The following is a 20,105-nucleotide window of genomic DNA, read 5'->3' as shown; positions in this document are numbered from 1 at the left end:
TTGAATTTGCTAATTTTGTGTATATTTTGTTAATCATTATAATTAACTTGACTCGTTCAGTTCTTTTGGTTCACAGTTGATTGAATTTGTATTAATAATCACATATATGGTTGACTTGCTTCACTTCGTCTAATGATCTTGCTCGATCGTCTTCTGGGCATGTGTTCGCAGATACTCCAGCGTTTTCAGTACCGATTCTGGTGTTGGCGGTGGTGTTGGCAAATGATCGCCAACGGCACGGAATCCATTCTCATCGGCTGTGTAGGTGACGGCATAAGTTTGGCCATCGTCGCCGACGAACGAGAAATGTCCCTTGATCGCCTCTCCGTATTGATTTTCATGTATTTCCCGCAGTTCACCTTCTTGGGTTGATGTTGAGCCATCGCGCAGCTCGACACTTTTGAAAAGAAATCGTTATTGTTGTGGGAATTCCTTCGATGCGTTGTGATTAATCACTTACTGGGTGTGGAATTTGCCATTGTACTCGACATTTGAATCATTCACGATAGGATCATCGTTATCAACGGGCAACGCCACCGTCACCGTCACTGCCACAAATAGAACACAGATCGGAATCAGTTTCATTTCGGTTAATTAGTAAAGCGAAAAGCAAGTCAATTAATATCCACGCGTTTCAGATGTCTAGCGACTACTGACAACTCCTGTGTTAAGTAAACAGCCTTATATAGCATACGTTTCCAGTCACCCAAAATCTAAAATCTAAATCCAAAAAGAGAAAAAAAAAAAAAACGAAACAAAAACAAACAAACGAAAAAACAAAGAAACAAAACTAATAAAATACCAGTACTAAAATATTTAACATGAAATTAAAGTTAGAGCAATAAATAATATTGAACTTGTTTGGGTTTTTGTTGGTTTTTCGGCTTTTTTGTCTTTTTGCCATTTTGAGGGGGAATGGGTGTGAAATTTGGGGCAGACACGCCAACGAACCTGAACAAATCAGACGTCTATGATAGTAGTAAGTATTTTAGCTTTTTAAAGACTTAAAACCTTCTCTTTTAGGTAAATGGTTGGCAAAAACTTAGCTTAATTTTAAAGATAATTTTACAAATTGTTTTCGTCTTTCTTTTACTTAAGGGTATGAATACTTCGACTATAGTGTTTATTTGCCTTATAATTTCTGCTTGGAATTATGTATAAACAATGAGGCAGATCAACAATGATCAGATTCATATATGCAGATCTGTCTATATAGCACTTGTCACTAACGTCAGCATCCGATTCTGGTTCTTCATGGAACCGACTTGACCACATTTTTTGGTCACCTCTCTAGCCTGCTCATTTGCATACAACAAATTTATCAACCTTGCCTTGAAGTGCAAAAAATCTACTCGCAAATGAAATACGATATAGATTTTATGCGCTATTTATAGTGGTCTCGTCAAAATCGAATAAAATTGTGTCTGCTCCAATTTTGATGGTAACATAGAGTAAATAAAAAAGGCATTTTCGGTTTTTTGGTAAAGAATCTTTAATTCTTTATTTGCAGCTAAGGCTAAAGATATTTAAGTTCTTCTCATGTGTATTACGTCACTTGATCAACGATTCGTATTTATGTATGTATGTATGTATGTATAAGTAGGTACATTGTCATCCATCGTCATTCATCGTCATCCATCATCGCTTATACTCGTATTACGTGCAAAAGATTACAGTTATTTAGACTATTTACACAAGAATTTGCGTTGCACAATATTTTATGCTATTAATATATTTCTTGTTTCCTTCTTCATATTATATATTTCATTTCATTATTTTTTTTTTTTTACATTTTCTTCTTGATTTCATTAACAAATCGATGATATCACATGAGTCCGAAAATGGCAAAGTTCCGGCGACTAAAAGATCTTAAGCACAGTTTAGGAATAAAATCGGAAAATTAGTCAAAAGGATATATAGGAGAACAAAGAAGAGAAGTGAAAATTTGAGTTTAAGTTTGAGTTTGAGAAACGGAAATATTTCAGATCGAGATGTCTGTTCGTCTGCGTCTGTGTGCGTATCTCTCTGTGTGTCTGTGTGTATCTTTGTGTGTGTGCAATTTGTGTTCTTCAGTCAGCTGCTCGATGTTGTTGGTGTTGGGTCGCCTTAAGGCTTCGTTGATTGTCTTGGGTAAGCAGCAAATTTGCTTCATTGAGTATGGTTTATCAGAATCGGTTGCATGGTCACATTCAATATCATTTCATTCTCTTTCTCTTAACACCCGGCATTAATCGGCATGATGATCGGCATCTACGGCAACTTAACGACGACGCGATGCTGGTGGCTGGCTGAGAAGATAGTCGAGAGCCTTCTGGATCGCTGGTGGGATTGGAGGAGGAGTGGGCAGATGGGCGCCCTGTGGCTGGAAGCCGTTCTCATCATCGGCGGCATAGTTGAGGGTGATCACCTCTCCCTCGGGTGAAGTGTACGACACGGAACCCTTGACAATGATCACATCGGTGGCGTCAGGTGACGAAGCCTTCTTCACGGTACCAGTTTCCTCCGCCTTGATGCCGTTAGCTGTCTCGTAGCTACAAATATAGATTGAGGGTTTTTACCAAATTGTTGTTTAGCAATTGCAGTCTTAATATTTAATACAACTTTAACACCGTCGCTTAATCAAATTCACCTTGAAACCTGTGAAAAGAGTTGATTAGCGGGATTTATACCCTTGCAAAAACTAGACTAATTTCATTGGAAATTTCTGGAACGCCATAAAACTTGATTGCATTTACTTAGACTGTTGAAATTTTAATAAATTGTTAATCGATTATAATCATGGCAAAGAGTATTTAAACTTCGGCAATCAGCAAATAGTTGTTCTTCGTGTATATTTATTATTGGTCCGTTTGTTTTGTTGTTTTCTTCTGTTGTCTTTTGTTTATGTTTCTCTCTTTTTATTTTGTGGTCTCTGCGATCGTATTTGTCACTGGCGCCAGCTGAATTATTTATTTATGTATTTATTAACATTTAACATTTATGCACGGACTTGATGTCCAATGGAAACGTTTATAACTTGCAGATGGCCCATAAATTCATATTAAATTTGCTTGAAAACTTGTTAATTCATCTATTTATGATGGGATTATTTGAGCAAACATAATAGTATAATGCAATCAATTTAGTTGTTGAAATATTTATGTCATTTTATGCAGATCATTTAAAATCAAATTAGAACTACTTGGGATGCTTGCTTGCATAAATTTCAAATGTCACAATGTATTTGTTCTGGCAAACCTGTACTTAACAGTGCCAAGCACTGTTAATAACATTCTTGCACTCTGCCTAAAAGTATGCAACGAAAAAGCGCTTGCGTTCGTTTGAACCGATTGAACGGTCAGTTCACAACCGGTTCCGAGTGGGGGAGACTTACGCATAATTGTAGGCACCATCCGGTTCGATGTTCGATTCTTGGCTGATGATGGCAATGGGTTCTCCGCCTTGTGGTTTGGGCGCAGCTTCGGCCAGGCAGAGCAGCGCGGTGGCGATCAGGCAAAGTGCAAACTGCAAAACAGGTTAAGAACGAAATCTCAACTTAATTTACGTAAATTGACAAGTGATTACAATAAAAACGAACGCAATTAAAAGTGGAAAAAATCGTGCTTTGTGTATTTTCTCCGTTTGTTTTTCTTCTCCGTTTTTTTTTTGGCTTGTAAATTTATTGTTGTGTTGAAATATGCCAACGACAACGACGACGTCGACGCTTCGCATAGTGTTTGATTTATGACTGCTGTTTACATTATTCTCACATATAAATTATGTGTAGAAACAAGTGGAGGGGGACACACACAACTCATATGCCAATTTGCCACATATTTCTTAAGGTCGTCAAATAACTAGACGCCAATTAAGTTTATATTCAGAGTTTTTCGTGTTTTGTTTTTCATTGCAATTGTTCAACAATTACCTCACAACAACAACACTCAACTCAAGTGCATTGAAAACTACAGAGAATTGTGGGGCGTGGCGGCAGTCAGAGATGAGCACGGATCGTGTTGTGGAAAATCGTGAGTGCTGGAGAGTTGCATAAAGGGTTTATTGAATAATGGAATTAGATTAATTTAACTTGTTTAACGTTGATTTGTGTGTGGTGTCGTTCGAGTTTTGTGTTAGCATACAAATTTGTCGCCTCTCGGTGTTGAAACCTAAAGGCCCAGAGACACCCGCATCGTAGCGTGTTTAGTCCGTTGTTTGTGGAGTGTTGAGCAATTGCCAATGGGCGAGCGAGCGAGTGGGTTACGTGTCTAACGTTTCAGTTTAGTTTGTGCTTTTAGCCAGCAGCTAGACAGACAGCTGCCAACTAAGCGTAACATTCATTGCCTGCACTTTGTTAGCCTCGCTTTGGCTCTTCTGCAGCCAAATGTCGCAGCCTCAGTCTGTCCAGTCGTTGTTGTTGCCGTTGCTGTTGCTTTTGCTGTTGTGTTGACTGACCTTTGCATTGCATGCCGGCTGCATGCTGTTTTGGCTTACTTTGGCTTTGGCATCGTGTTCGAGCCTTTTAAGTGGCTGCTTGCGCCCAGCATTCATTAATTGCTATTGCCATTTTGGTCGGGCTTGGCAACGACTTTTCGGTTTTCGGTCTTTTGGCCATTTGCTGACTAAATGGCCATAACAATTGCCAAATAACCCGATGCGGAAGCGACGCCTTGCACCCTACAAAAATATATTACACTCTTTCAGCCTAATTGCGCATTTTTATGGTCGAAACTCATGCTGATTGATTTACGACTAGAGACGGCTGGAAATGCCAAATTTAACGCATTTAAATGTTGTTTGTTAATTGCGTACTCTGGACTCTGTTGTTGTCTCAACGAGAACAAGTCTCATTTATTTTCTTGTTATTCACGATTGATGCCATAAAAAGCAAGAACGAAAAACTGAAGGATTTATGAGCCGTAATTTATGAGTTATAAAATTAACATTTTAAAGGATTTTTTAGGCAAGCGCTTAAAGTTGAAACTTATATGAGTCAGAAACACTGCTGCTTAAGATTTTTTAAAACTTCTTTAAGGACTGTTTTTTAGTCGTAGTTTTCTTTGCTTAAGTACACTGACCGCAGACACTTACGTTTTTCATTTTGAATGGAGAAAAGAATTGATTGGTTTATTGGTAATCCAAAAAGATGTGTTGTATCCTTTTCAGCTAGCGCAGCAGCACACTTCACACTTGTTGTTAATTGAACAAAAGATCTTTTAATGATGCCCAACTGCCGGCAAGTGAGTCTATTTATACGAAAAGACTGCGACGACGACGGCGACGACGAAGCTGCAAATTCAGCGGGCAAAGCGTCGCACATACAAGATGCAAAAACTACAACAACAACAACGACAAACAAAATAAATATATAAGTACACATAGATGTATATAGAAACTAAACTAAAGATTCGTCGTAGTCGTCGTTGTCGTCGTCGATGTTGTTGTTGTTGTTGTTGTTGCTGTCTCTGTCGCTGTCAGCGTCGACGCTCGCGGTGTTTGAAAAGAGCACCAGCAGCAGCCTCAGTCTCTGCCTCTGCTCCAGCAGCGGCGGCAGCGACAACAGCAAACATTTGTTGCTGTGGAAAACTCCAACAACAAACAACAACAGCAACAGCAACAAGCAGCTGCAGCAGGTGATGGCATAAAACTCAATTGAAGTACTCCCAAAAGGGGGCAGCTAATATGGCAACGCCCCCTCGCTTCACCTAAAGATGCACGCCACTGGCCACAACTGAACTCAGCTGTTCTCTGTGCAATCGAGAATCAAATGCAAAACATTTGTATGCAATTGTATTGATTACCAGTACTATCTACAATAACAGTTGCATCAGCTTTGCGCCCTTTAACCAGTCGCAGTTCTGCTCATTAATAAGTATATATGCCTAAGATTTACTTCAGCTATTTTGTGGCTCATTTGTCATTTGGCAGGTGCGAGACATACAGTAGCGGAAGCAATAAAATAGCTCACTTAATTTAGCTTAAGTAAATGCGATTGACATCGCCCTCGCGGCGTTGCCACCTCAAAACAGCAACATTTATTTATTGCTGCTTTGTCAATATATTATTCTTTTTGCATTTATTTATTTTTTTTCGGTTTTTTGGGAGAGAGAAAACATTGCATTTAAATACGTGGCGAATAATCGCGAAAATGCAATCAAAGTCAGGCAATAACAACAGCATTGGCGCACAGTGGGCTCTGTAACCGTCTAAATTGTTTTTATTGCACAGAAAAATGAATCCCGGGCAAATACGACGAATTATGCCTAAAGCGTTGTCAACCGGACGATCCCTAAATACTTGATAAAATTTAAAACTTTGATGTATTTCGAACTATATCCGATCTTTGGTATATTTTAGTATTTTGTGGTATAATAAATATTTTAAGAATAATATTATACATAAAAACTATGGTATATTTCGAATGTAGTACCATATCGATATACCAAACATGGCCCTTGGTATATTTTAGTATTTTGTGGTATATTATTTTGGCATATCTTAAGAATAATATATTAATACTACGATATTTTTCGAATGTAATAATATGATCATTGGTATATTTCAGTATTCAGAATAAAACAGCATTGTTTTGCTTTTATTTAAAACAGGTAGCGGGTTTTAATTTTACTTAATATTAAAGTTAATTATTATTATATTTCTAATATTAATACTACTCTTAAGGGCATCATTTGAAAGTCTAGTCTTTTACATATAAATTTTCATTTTAATCTTCAAACAGCGTAAAGTTAACAACATTATACTGAAGTCACTCTTTAAAGTCAGGGTTTAAATAAACCCGAAAATTCTTGATTCTTCCAAGTACTTTCTACAGAATGCTATATTTTATTTGTCTGTGCCTAAGTACTTTAAATTTTTTACTTCAGCACAACTAGGTTTAAGTTAATTGTGGAAGAATCTATTTTGGAGATTTACAAGCTCCACAGTGTGCCCAGATTCGGGCTCAGGGCAAAGTCGCTGTCTCGGTGTCTTTGCTTGTGCTCGCTGTGCTGGGGTCAAAATGCCAAAAATTGCTAAACGCGAAGAGGCCGCCGAAGCCGAAGCCGAAACTGACGCCGCCGTCGTCGCTGCTGCTGCTGCCAAAGTGTAGGCGCGTCTAATGAATAGCTTGGGTCGGCTTAGGTTTGTGGCAGGCAGATGGAGACACAAACACAAACACAAACGCAAACACAGAGACGGCGACAGAATTTCGTGACAAGATTGTCCCAAAGATTGTTGCCATATTGTATGCAAGTAGTTGTTGTTGTTGTTGCTGTGTTCAGACTGTGGCAATCAACAAAACAATTGCCAGTTAGTGGAAGCTCTGAAAAAGTTGCTGCCTTCTAGTTTTGGGCCTGGTCTATTGTTTGTGCCTTTTCTGGTTGGTTTGGTGGCTAGTGTAAAGCACAGCGCTTGGTAATTATGAAGACATTCAACTGCATTAATTTTAATATTTATTATACTATTTTTTTAATGGGTTTATTTTAAATTACGCAAACAGCAATACTTAACTAAGCATTTGCGTCGCAGAGATTCTCAGCCGGCAAGTTCGTTGCCTAAGTCTTTCGATTTTCTAAGTGCTGAAAACGAAAATTAAATGTAATTTTTTATTTTATTATATTAAATTTGTGTTGTAGCATTTTTGACAAATGTAAACCTTGAAATATTACGCATGAGTTCTCTAATTAGCAATCTAAGCAGCATTTACTGCAAAATGTCAGTTGTCCGGCAAGCCATAAAGCACAGAACAGATGCCTAACGTCTATGCCTAGCGTTAGCTTTATTCAAAGTTTAACTCCATCTTCAGTTGCGTCCACTGACTTTGACACGCGCTGTGCAGCTTATGTGCTTTATGACCACGTCTCGTTGGCCTTGAAGGTCGTGCCATCTTCTTTATGGTGTGCCAAACGCAATTTGTACAAAATGTTTCAACTATTGGTTAGCCATTGCGTAAGCCTAAACGACGTTTCGCCCAAAGCTGGCGTCGCCCAACAAGAGTCTAGATCGAAGACGTTGCCCGGACATGGCCGGCATAGTTTTCGGCACCCAGCAACATCATCGTTTTCATCGACTTGCTAATGCCTAATGCTAATGTCAATGCAGGCATAAATAAATAATTGCAAATAACAGACATCGCACAGCCACAGCAACTACGACAGCAGCAACAGCCAGAGCAGCAGTCGAACCAGTTGGTGCGGTTAAATGTCAGTGGTTTTGGTCATGTGTAGAATATTGGCTTCTGTTCGCAAGTAACACGCTGTCTTTGCTTGCCCCGTCTTGACTTTACACAGTTTGCTGGCAAATGTTAGACGAAGTCAAATGTAATGATGGACTGCGCTTCATGGTCAAGGAACCGTTCCAATTGCTTCGCTTTGGTTACGCGTTCTAACTGGAGTACGATATTGAACTTGCAGCCTAAAACCCGCATTCGATTTTAATTATGCTTAACGTCTATATACAGACCATAGATGTATGCAAACCTTGAGCTCGTGGCAAAAGAATCTGTCACTTCTTGATGGCATAATATTTGCATTAGTGTTAATCCGTCTGAGCATCTTCAGATGTCATATCGAAGGCGAAGGTGAGTACGACTATTCTTTAATTATCCATATGCAAATAGACTCAAATGTTAAAAGTCAATGGAACTCACAGCGTGCTGCTCGATGTGCTCGTGGTGTGGGCGTAATACTTAGTGGCAATTAGTGGTAAATTCTAGCAAAGTATCGTTTATGATATGCCCACTGTGAAGCGAGCTCTTTACAATCACAGTGCTCATTAAATAGACTTATAATGACAGACATTGATAAGCTTTATTACACACAATTAAGGGGCAACGTTTTTGGCTTTATTCTATGCCAAAAAGGCGAAAACTAAATGCCTCTGGAATTTAGGTGCCTTCTTTAATGTACAATTATTTAAAGTGGCAATGGCTTAACACGACAATTAGTCCACCCCTTCAATATATACACCTCATAAATATTTAATTATTGGAGGCGAGTATTATGCATAGTTAATTGTTGAATGGCGCTTGGTGGGAGTAAACTAGAAAATATCTATTTAGTGTCTATTGATTTTTTTAGCTGTTAACACAACTGTAAAGTGAAGTTGATTCCACTTGAATGAGCCACTTTACACTGGGCCAGAGTTGTTGCAATCTCTCAGGCAGCCATTGTTGCACACTCAATTTGACTCGGTTGCAATTCTGTCAAGCAGCACGCGAAATGTGAAGGCCAGCGATGGATCCGCCAAGCTCGGTTCACCTCCTCCCTATAGACAGCACATTTAATTATTCATTACTCATTTGGCGATGCATGGCATACAACTTAATATAAATATCAAATAAAAATATGAATTACTTTTAATATTTATTTTATATTGCATAAATTACAAATGACATCAATTATTAATTACCCTCTAAATACACACAACTATATTTTTTATTTAACAGTTTTAGAAGATGAATATTCTAATTTAATCTCGTTATTTTTCTATCTTTTTTGAATTTAGTATTTACGCTTCTATTTACCATCGCTTACCATCGATCACACTTCTTTTTATCGATTTACCGATTTCTTTAATTTGATAATTTCTTAGTGTTGCTTGATATGTACTACATATTGTGTAGTATATAATGATTACATCATTTAAGTGTTGAGTAGCGCGTTGGGATTACTTAGTTTAAGTGCTGTGTAGTGTGTTAATGTAATTAATAAATAAAACAACTTTACGCAATAATGTAATCATTTTCAGATTTGATTTTTACATTAGTTACATGAACAAATCTACCCTCGCTGTTTCTCTTGTAATGGGTATAAAATATTTCGAGACGAGTATATTAAGGCGGTCCCAAGCTGTGCCTCAAATTTATTTCAAGCTTTTAAACTTGATGCTGCCGCGGCTAATCAGAGAACGCTGCGTATTTGCATGCCAAATGAACATGAATACATAAATATGTACGAGTATATTCATATGGCATTTGAATAATTTACGCCCCAAATCTATTGTGTTGACCAACCGAATACTGTTTCCTCATTTGCTTTTAACCAATTAAATTTGGCAAGCAGAGAAATCAAGAAAAATATGAGTGAGTATCCCACAGGTAAATATTTCGTGTAATTTGCTGAATCATTTTCACATTTTACCTTGGGCTGAGTGCAGTATAATTGACTTGTTTGTGTTAAGCTGCCAGATCATCTTGAGATGCATCAGTTGATCATTTATTTGCCCAGTATTCTGCGTATGACCGCAAAGAATTGATATGTTATGCCAATCATCTGTGGAAATGGAAATGATTATCAAGTATTTATCAATGAATATTAAAACTCACCTTCTTGAAGGTGTCCAATGATATAATGATCACGCCCTTGGCGGAAAGTTCGGCTGGTCGCTGAGCACGTTGCATTATCATAAGCAAATATCGGCGATACTTTACGGATGCATCATACCAATTGTGTGTGTAGGCAGCCATCGCAATGTTTTGGCTCTATAAAATGAATAAATAAAGTATATAGAACTAACATCAAATGCTTGCTTACCCAATCAATCAGCTGTTGGCCGTAGTAGCTGACCATAAAGAACTGCGCGGATGAGCTGAAGAAGAACAACATGAAGCCGATGCCTTCGCGATTGAGACCCTGAAGAATTGTGTAGAAGATAACGCAGCAGAGCGTGCTGGCTGTGGAGAACAAGTTGTAGGCCAGCAAGATGCCAAATATATCATTCAGTTCTTTCTGCAAGCTAAAATAGAAAGCAATTAAAGTTGCCTGCATTCCGATCTAAATACTTTCCATAAACTCACTCAAACAAACGCTGATGTCGGCGCACAAAATTGACTAGAAATTCACAATTCTCCTCCACTCGCTGTCTTTGTGGCCTATATTCTGCGAGTTGACGTCCCAGATGGGCAAAATGCATACAGATTTGTGCCGAATGACACATCATCCAGACATCGGTGCCCAGATTAACGTTCATCACAAAATGACTGAAGGCAAAGTCGACCACTAGAGTCAAGATGTTCTTCCACATCGACATTGTCTCAAAACGCTTCATGGGAAATGTGCTTAGCAAAATGAATTTGGCTTCGCTATCCACCGTAAAGTATTGATATAAATACATTATAATAGATTGAGTGAGAGGACCGAGTACAACAAATACGACCACAAAATAATAGTAGTAGAATCCATAACGCGCAATGCGTGGCCAAAAGAAATCGTTAACCCGATACTTTCTGCAGTGTTCATCTCCATGCGGATAAAGTTCTTCTAGCTTATCGTTGAGTATACGTAAACGACGTCGATAGTATAGAAATATAATGAATTTCACATCAGAGTTGGCCGTAAAGAAGTAGACGATAGCGAATCGCATGATGAGCACAGGATTTCCAGCAAGTTCATCCCATTGAATTGTGCGTAGTATCAAATAGTAGAAAATATGCCAATGGCTCAGAAAGCATATGATTGAATAGGTCTTTAGTAAGACATCCTGCCACAGTGGCTTCGGGCTGTTCAGAAAGTCGATGCCCAGCGTCTTGAGTATCATGTTCGGTATGTAGGTGAAGTCATTATAGCTCCGTTGTCGTTCCAGTTCCGTTTCCCGTTCAAGTTGCTGTTCCCGTTCCATGCTTGTTATTTGAAGGGTTTCGTGTGTCAACTGGTTTCTCAAACTCTGAGTGGGTGTGTTTTATATTCGTCGCAAGAGGCGTGTGATTAATTACCAGCAATTAAATTATGTAGTCCAGTCCACGTGATGTTGATTAAATATGTAAATCGACTATTCAAAATTATTTGAATATTTAATACAATACAAACTTTGAGCATACATATCAGATATAACACAACTCTCACATTGTGACAGTTGGTTTAGTGTTTCGATTTCGATTCTAGAGCGAAAACTAATTCCATGTTTATTCGGCTAAGCAAATAAACACGTTCATATTGTGAGACAGCTGAAACGAATTTATAGACACACACATAATTATTCAATGAATAATCAAAGACGCCTCTAAAAGCAAAAATAAATCCAAACCAATTAATTAAACCAAATTTTTTTCCAACGACTTATTTATGCAAATGGCCAATAAAACTCTTTGTTTGTATTGTCAAAGCTTTGACTAATCTGTTTAACACATTCCGCGTTGCCACAAAATCCAGTTTCGAGTTAGCAGCATAAAATTGCCAAACGCTTGTAGCTTGAAGAATAGAGTTCACATTCTGGCTACGAGACCATTTATTGATAGTTTTTGTATCCGATCATCATAAGATAGAAGGGTATTATAAATTTCTACCTACAAAGTACACCTACTTTGATCTCAGAGAGTATAAGAGATAAAGGTATAAGATTGTTTTTGATTTTTTCCACGCTTACTTCCGTCCTCATCAATTGAAAAGCAAGCGTAATTTTAAGGTAAAAGTTATTATTTTGATACATTAATTTGGTATAACACACTACTTTACATTAATTGAAAATATGTAGCGGGTATCTCGCGGTCGAGCACACTCTACTATTGCTTTCTTACTTGTTGTCACCGATCTTTTGTGTGTGGAATCTTTCGTCGATCTCAGACTGATCATAATTCAGCATTGTGTCGATCGTGTTATCTAAATGGCCGGTTCTGCGACTCTAAATGCTTACTGGACTCTATTTGTTAAACTATGCTTTATCTATGCTAATTTGTGACCATTAAATGTGATAAGACGCTAAAATGATGCTAATTTTATATACTCAGTTGTGACCCATCAGCCACGATCGGCGATGATCTAACGAATAGAACTTTTTTCCCCTCGAGCTTCTGGGTCGCGTGGCATTCAGAGCTCTAGAGCTGTTGCAATACTATTCGTTGCAAGTGGCAGCTATTGTTGCTGCCACACGCGAAATGTGAAGGCCAACGATGATGGCAACACCAACCCAATACCATCCCCCTTCCTCATGCCCCTTCTTCTTGTTTGTTTGTTCATTCATTCACTAAGCGAGCCATTCATTGAGTGCTATTTTCATGGCAATTTAAATGCATTCATTAGTGGTTTATCAAAGTAATGTGCTTAATCAGCTTTCAATATCAGCTTCAGTAGTTTTAAATTTTGTTCTATGCTGATGTTAAAGTCTTTATTTTCTGCTATTAACATGTATTTATGTGGAGAATGCATCAAGCTTAAATGGTATCTAACCGAGAACTTTATTTGTTTCTATTATAATTACTACATTTTTGTATTTATAATATATTAATTCAATGTTTGTTGTTATTCGTTTAACAGCGTTTAATATAATATTTAATGTTAACCCTACTTATTTTTAAGTAGTTTTTCAAATATGGTATGCTGTGGCGCCTTTCGCTTGAGTCATCAGCTTATTTGGATTTTTGTCTGTCATCCACTACGAAATACTTTTGGACCAGTTAGTGCCTTGATTTATTACAGTTAGCAGCTTGCTTCTCAAGTTTCAGCTTTATGAATTTACAATTTAATAAGAATGCTCCCTAATCAGCAAAACGTTTCATCTATATGCTAAACTGTCCCCATTCATATTTCGTTTTTACGCGCTCGATCTATGCATATAAATTATTCACTTGAATTTTGTATTCCGCGTGTGCCGCAGATTTCCTGTGCTACCACCTCCAACTGCTCTTAATTTTATAATTATTTATGCAAGCATTTTCTGCATAGCTCATTATTTATGCTTCAGAGATACTCTGTAAAAAATTAAAATCTTCGAAAGAGGATTCTTTATTATCTGCAGCTAATTTAAAACATTTTAGTTATTTATTGTTTAACTTTAAGTAGTCTATGCTACCCACTTTGTTCACCAATTACAGGTTATAAGTGACTGCCAATTTAGTTTGCCGCACCAATTTAAATAACAATCAAAATTCTAAACGGAAATTAGCAAATCCGACAAAAAACATTCAGCATCTGCCAAGATTGGATTTCAGTTGTCAATGTTAGAGCTGAATGTTGACTGAATAAAATGGTTTTATAGTCTGAAACTTAATGCTATCAAGATGTTATAAAGGCTGCTGTTAAACAGAGATCTGCTACATTTTCATTTAATAGATCAACGTAGAAGTAGCAAGCGATACGCGATAATCATCTAGAATGTCTCTGAAATTGGTACGAGGATTAAACACAACGTGATTGTGATAGTGTTTTTAAAGTGCAATAAGGATAACAATGTGATATCTAATGCGAATTCCTGATTTCTTTGTGCAGTCTTGCTCTGTCTTTGTGCTGGCCCTCGTCCTGGTTGCGTGCAGTGCCCAGCGCCAATATAATCCCTATCTGAACAACCCATACTATCGGGATCTGTACTACAAGAACCGCGACTTGTATAATCAGCGTCGCTACTACGACAACTTCTACAAGAAGTACAATCCCTTCATTGCCAATGCTCTCGCTCGCACCGTGGATCAATCGAATTACCCCAATACCGGATCGGGAGCGTATTCCTACAGCTACGAGACCGAGAACGGATTGCACGGCGAGGAGAAGGGCACACCTGTCTACATTGGCAACGGTCAGCAGGAGGAACAGGTCGAGGGTGCTTACTCCTACATCTCGCCCGAAGGTCTTCGCGTTGGTGTCAAGTATCTGGCAGATGCCAATGGCTTCCGTCCAGTGATTACCTGTAAGTAATACTAGAATTGAGCTTTGTAGTTCATTTTGGTGAAGTAGTTTTGTAGTTCAATTCGAACTGAATTAGTTATTCGTTTTAATAGTTTACTTATTTCGTTTGGTCCCATTCTCGTCTGTGTGTTTTAAGCCGCGTTCATTCTTTTCAGTTCTATTTAATTTGGTTCGTATTATAGAATCTTATTTTAATGTAAATAATAAATAATACCTTGTATAGATTATTATTTAATGGCTTACCATTGCAAACGGATGTATAAATATTCATAAATTCGTAAGATGCTGAGACAAATGGGACCCAACAATGAACGATCTAAAAAAATGAATGATTTAAACGAGACAGCATGAATCAAACTAACCGAACGAACGACACAAAATAATGAACGGTCTAATAGATAGGTTAAAATAAACTAAAAGAAACAATTTCCTTAAAGAAGGAGCAATCTTATCGAAAAAGAATAGATCAAATGAACTAGGGAGACATTCTAAGAGAATAAATGATCTAGGCGAACTATAATAGAACTCAAATCTGCTGAACTAAATGAATAACCATCAAAGAGACAGTTCGTTCATTCAGTTGAGTGAATCATTCGATCGAGTGAATACATTTATAATATACATTTTGTAATATCCGTTTTCAGATGATGGCCCCAACTCAGCTTTCTACGCCAATCAGCCTGCTCCAGCTAATGTGGTCCTTACAAGGCATTAAATCGAGCTAGTCATTGAACTTAAAAGTAATGTATATTATTTGCGACAAATTTAAATAAAATAACCACAAAAATACAATGAAAATGAAATGATTAACCGAGTGAGTAATGCTTAATGGGGTAATTTGGTAAAATTGACAATCGCGAACAAACCTACACAAATATTATCATGTTATGTATCCATCAACCTCACACAAAAAAGCCAATGAATGGAAAATGGCGATCAGCAGGCGGCAGTTTATTGGCCAGTTTGAATTTACATATGTATGCATATATAAATCTTGTTTTTGTCTCTTGACCAATTTATGTAAAGCTTTTTCGAGAAGTTGGCTTAAAGCTAAACTATCGCTATTTATTGTTGAGCACAAAAGTGTGCTTTAAATGAACAAAAAGCTGAGCCACACAATTGATAGTTATCAAGTCGATAATTATTTCAAAGAGTGTGCTCGACGTGATGATGCTCTGTATTATTTAAACAAGTTTCAGACTGACTAAATTAGCATAGAATATTTTTAGAGACTTTATAATTGAATTCAGAGCAGACTTCCCACTCGTCTGGCCATTGACATTCGTACACAAAAACAAATCCAATTAATTGATATTGTATTTAAATGTCAATATTATCTTAGTACAATATGAAAGTATAGATGCTTTGACATGCTGAAGATTTAATGCTCTGTAAATTGAATTTCATTTAATGCAAATCAATTAAAAGATCTTTAGTCAAAATTGTCCGATTAGAATTCACCTGTTTTAAATTTGTATTGTACTTTGAGTGAATTCCACTTGTTTCTCAAGCACCGATTGCTAACTTACAGCTCAAAGTGAGTGTTGTTTTTGCGTCATGAGAACTGATAAATTTGGCAGTCGGAGGTATCGCCGAGTGCCCGCAATTTATATTTATTTCATGAAATATATTTATATATAAATTTATCTTATCAACGCAAATGCACAACAATGGCAAACAACTTGCTATCAGCATAAATTTGTTATTGTGGTTTTAAGTCAACTACTTGTGATTCACAAAGAATTTAATTCTTAAATCAAAATATCTTTTTAAAGGGTAAAGAATAGTTTAATAAAAATTGTTGAACAACGAGTTATCAGCATATATTTATTTTTGAGGTTTTTAATCAACTATTTATGATTCACAATTGAAATCTTAAGTGTTTAGCACAAATCGAAATACTTTTTCGAAAGGGTATTTAAATTTGTTTGGGTTCAATGAACTGATTGTGAATGCTTGTTTTTTTTTTTTTTGTTATGTCTCATTCAGTGCTATTGTCAATTGATCTTTGGCCTTTGTTCCACTTTACTAAAGAGATTTGTAAGCTATGGAAATTAGTCATTGAAACATCGGATATTTTTTTGGTAACAAATGTTTATTCAAAATCATATAAAAAATAAAAATGTTTATAAATTCATAACACAAATTAAATAGCTTAATTTCCGATATAGTGATAAATAAATACATTATTAACAGATTAACATATGTGGGCGTGGCTTTACAAGTACCAAATCTTCACTGTCCACTTGAAGTTCATTTCTTTTTTTTTCATTATTTTTTTTTTGCAAATTTTTCGATGGCTTGTTATATTTTTGCCAGTTGCAGGCGGCAAATGCATGGGAATGGAGGGGGGAACCTTTTCGGGGCGGGGGAGTGAGGGGAATCCTTTATGGCTGTTTTGATGAGTACACCGCGCACATTCGAATTGAAATGAATTGCACTTAATATTGATGACGCTGGCGAGCAAGCTCGGCAAGCTCACGCTGCTCCTCCTCCTCGGCAAGCTCAACCTCATGCTCCAACATGCGTAGCTGATCGGCCAACTCCTTGGGCATGCGCTCCACATGGATCGCCTTGAGTTGGGCCTTAATGTCCTTGGTCATGTGATTAATGCGGAAGCCGCGATGATCGAACAATGGCTTATCGCCATTGGCCTTGTGCTGCTCCTCAACATACTTCAGGGCACGAGCGATGGCCTCGGGAATTGGGGGTGGAGTGGGAATGTGCTCGCCCTCGGGCATGAAGCCGCCATCGTTGGAGGAATAGTTAACGCGATAGAGTTTGCCATCATCGCCAGTGTACTCATAGTAGCCCTTGGCATGAGTGCCGCCGGTGTGATGAAGTTTCGCTTGCTCCTCTCCATAGATGCCGTTCTCGGTGAGGAAACTTTAGAGAGAAAAAGTTATAATTAGTTTGAGGTGATTTCTTAGAGAGTTACTCGGAACTTACGCATGATCGTATTTGTCTTGCTTGCGCACCTCTTCCTGGTGCAGGATCTTGTGGCGTCCCTCGTCGTCGTAGTTGAAGACAATGGGGCGTTGCGTAGTCGTGGTGGTTGTCGTTGTTGTTGTGGTGCGTGGCGTCGTCGTCGTTGGCTTCTTCGTCGTGGTTGTGGTCGTCGACTGTAGTTGGTTTTATTTGTGTTTGATTGGTACTTGGTTTTAATACTGGCTCATCATATTGGCAGGATATTTGTATGCGGTGTGTCGAGTGTTGTGGTGGTTGTGGTGGTGTCGGGGACTAGGTGGATCGCATGCATATGCAGGCAGGTGTGGTTGTGTGTGTGTGTGTGGTTGTGTGGCGCAGTTCATGCAAATCGCATTGGGGAAGTTATCGGGTGGAAAGTCGGGGGATAGTGTTATGTTGCATTTAGTGATGAAAGCAAGGGGAATCGGATTGGGGGACAGCGAAGTGTTATCCTCCATTCCATTGTGTCGGGGTTGGGGGATTTAGTAGAGTTCATTCGGTGGGTAATGAGTTTGTGTTTCGATTTGCGCTTCATGTTCGGGAAAGCCGTATTCCAAGCGGATTTCTGGTACTTTAAACTCGGCTTTACTTACTGTGTACAAATCGTGGCTACATTGAAAACAAAAGAAATGGTTTAAGGCTGTCGATAAACATAATCACTGTGGCTTACTTGTATGGCCTGTCATCGTGGACGTAAGGGAGATTGAGACCAGCATAAGGTCCATAGCCACCATCGTATGGGTATGGGATGTGGTGATAAACGCCAAGTTCACGGTTATCGCCTACGTGGTGATAAGGCTCAGCCACGTGATGATACCGACCTGAGCAGAGAGGAGGAAAGAGCAGAGAAAGAGAGACGAGTCTTAGAATTAAGTGTCAATGGCAGGCAATGGAATTGTGTGAGTAATGAGTTTGTGTTGTTTGGTAAGTTAAATACTTCGTGCAGAAGGTCAAATAATAGTTAAACTACTATATTTGAATATATATATACATATATACACAAGTTAATTCAGAAATAATAGTATACAAATTTGTTATCGAAAGAGGAAAGATTATGATACAAGTTCATCATTGGAGAAATTTGCGTGCAACTTAATTTGCGATAATTTCACTTTTTAATTTTTTTGAATTTTTGATTTTTTTTTTGTATTTTTATGATTTGTGTGTTGTGATTATTGTTTTTTTTTTAAACTTCAATGTTTACCTAAACTATCCTGAGAGCCTTTGCCTATAAGAAATAGAAGTTTAATATACAATGTACAGGAAAGTCATTAAAGAAGGTTATCGAGGTTAGAATACGACACAAACAAAGACAAAACTCATCGGAGATTTTCAGTGCAGTCAATGTTAAAGATTATAATACAACCGAAAATCTGCGCTTGAGCTTGAACTTTGTTGTTATCAGAGTACAATAAATAATTGGGTTATCAGTAGAAAACAAATACATTAGGAAATGCAAATGTGTGTGTATGTTGTTATTGTTAAATTATTATCGAAGTTAGTGTGCGTGTGTGTGTGTTGACTACATATGTATATTATATAGTTATACAGTTGTTGTTCGTCTCAACAACTCGTTGCTGTTGGCTCGGTGTTGTTAGTTGCGGCTTCAACATGCAGTAGGCGGATACAACAAACAGCTGTGGTACTTAGATACACAATTGCAATGCCGAAATACCTTCGTCTGAACTCGGATGGTAGTGTCCATCATCTTGTGGATGATATTTGCCGTCGTTAGAATTTTGCGCTGAAACCGTATACTTGCCATTGTTTTCAACGGGATTGCTGCTGCTGACTGCAACAAGACCCTGTGCAGAGGGAGGAAGGGAGGGAAACAGAAATGTTATAAATCGATTCACATTTTGGTATTTGGTGTATTAAACGAAATCAAAACCGGCAACCCCAAAAACAAAAAACACTGAACAAGTCTCGTTCACAGTTCAATTAGCTCGCCCGGCCGGAAGTGTAAAACGTTGCAAAACAATAAATGCCAATGAACACACGCAGAAACCAACGAACGTTGTTATTACTCTTTTTTTTGGTTTTTTGGTTTATTTCTTTTTTTTAGGTTTTTTGGTTGGAGTCTAATAAAAATGGTATTTTATGACATTTGAAGTGTTATTAATAACTCAGAGGTTCGTCAATATTAAAGCATTGATTTGGTTTCAAGTCTAAAGCAACAACATTGCCTGCATTGCCATGAAATGAAGCTTAAACTGACTTGGCACGAATTGTTTTCAAGTTCCTAATTGATTGCGGCGCCAACCTGGCGTATGCGTAATCTGCACATACAATATTTTCAATGTCTTTTTGTAATTTTCTGTTTATCACTTTTGCACACAGGACGAGGTCCTTTTTTTGTTTGTTTTCGACTTCACTTTACTCACCACAATCACATAAACGCTAAGCACTGATTTAGCAAACATTTTTGCGTTGTTTAATTTTTTTTGTGGTAATCGGTTTTTATTGTTGAGTTGAGGTATTAAGATCCTTGAGTGTGAGTGAGACTCTGGTGTCGTTGGTGCTACTGCTGCTGCAACAGGAATGTTTGGT

At 37.8% G+C, this 20,105-nt stretch overlaps 5 protein-coding genes across 7 annotated transcripts; 1 reads left to right on the top strand and 4 right to left on the bottom strand.

Annotated features, from left to right (window-relative positions):
- LOC127565560 (endocuticle structural glycoprotein SgAbd-3) lies at nucleotides 1-664 on the bottom strand. The gene is made up of 2 exons (XM_052004622.1): nucleotides 461-664; nucleotides 1-397 (listed from the first exon to the last, which is right to left on the bottom strand). Exons 1-2 carry the CDS (start codon nucleotides 583-585, stop codon nucleotides 130-132), a joined length of 393 nt encoding a protein of 130 aa, XP_051860582.1. The 5' UTR covers nucleotides 586-664; the 3' UTR covers nucleotides 1-129.
- A 1,036-nt stretch (nucleotides 665-1,700) lies between these two features.
- LOC117570561 (endocuticle structural glycoprotein ABD-4) lies at nucleotides 1,701-5,192 on the bottom strand. The gene is made up of 3 exons (XM_034252291.2): nucleotides 5,068-5,192; nucleotides 3,374-3,504; nucleotides 1,701-2,531 (listed from the first exon to the last, which is right to left on the bottom strand). Exons 1-3 carry the CDS (start codon nucleotides 5,074-5,076, stop codon nucleotides 2,261-2,263), a joined length of 411 nt encoding a protein of 136 aa, XP_034108182.1. The 5' UTR covers nucleotides 5,077-5,192; the 3' UTR covers nucleotides 1,701-2,260.
- A 4,346-nt stretch (nucleotides 5,193-9,538) lies between these two features.
- LOC117569122 (odorant receptor 49a) lies at nucleotides 9,539-11,834 on the bottom strand. Its single transcript, XM_052003978.1, has 5 exons — nucleotides 11,687-11,834; nucleotides 10,772-11,637; nucleotides 10,509-10,710; nucleotides 10,301-10,456; nucleotides 9,539-10,247 (listed from the first exon to the last, which is right to left on the bottom strand). The coding sequence occupies exons 2-5, from the start codon at nucleotides 11,590-11,592 to the stop codon at nucleotides 10,191-10,193; spliced, it is 1,236 nt and encodes a 411-aa protein (XP_051859938.1). The 5' UTR covers nucleotides 11,593-11,637; nucleotides 11,687-11,834; the 3' UTR covers nucleotides 9,539-10,190.
- A 2,176-nt stretch (nucleotides 11,835-14,010) lies between these two features.
- LOC117569123 (endocuticle structural glycoprotein SgAbd-2) lies at nucleotides 14,011-15,336 on the top strand. Its single transcript, XM_034250144.2, has 3 exons — nucleotides 14,011-14,075; nucleotides 14,175-14,589; nucleotides 15,233-15,336. The coding sequence occupies exons 1-3, from the start codon at nucleotides 14,061-14,063 to the stop codon at nucleotides 15,301-15,303; spliced, it is 501 nt and encodes a 166-aa protein (XP_034106035.1). The 5' UTR covers nucleotides 14,011-14,060; the 3' UTR covers nucleotides 15,304-15,336.
- Nucleotides 15,337-16,680: 1,344 nt separating this feature from the next.
- Nucleotides 16,681-20,105, bottom strand: LOC117571073 (larval cuticle protein LCP-30). Of its 3 annotated transcripts, none has more exons than XM_034253043.2 (7): nucleotides 19,940-20,105; nucleotides 19,231-19,360; nucleotides 18,760-18,783; nucleotides 18,226-18,376; nucleotides 18,149-18,164; nucleotides 17,538-17,710; nucleotides 16,681-17,474 (listed from the first exon to the last, which is right to left on the bottom strand). In XM_034253043.2, exons 1-7 carry the CDS (start codon nucleotides 19,976-19,978, stop codon nucleotides 17,030-17,032), a joined length of 978 nt encoding a protein of 325 aa, XP_034108934.1. In that variant the 5' UTR covers nucleotides 19,979-20,105; the 3' UTR covers nucleotides 16,681-17,029. The 3 variants fall into 3 exon arrangements, with proteins under 3 accessions (XP_034108934.1, XP_034108935.1, XP_051860687.1); XM_034253044.2 differs by having other exon boundaries at nucleotides 19,318-19,360; nucleotides 19,940-20,104; XM_052004727.1 differs by lacking the exon at nucleotides 18,760-18,783.

The sequence above is a fragment of the Drosophila albomicans genome, chromosome 3 (genome assembly GCF_009650485.2).
Source record: "Drosophila albomicans strain 15112-1751.03 chromosome 3, ASM965048v2, whole genome shotgun sequence".
NCBI lineage: Eukaryota > Metazoa > Arthropoda > Insecta > Diptera > Drosophilidae > Drosophila > Drosophila albomicans.
Note: the sequence above shows the minus strand (reverse complement) of the source record. Positions and strands in the feature narration are given on the sequence as shown.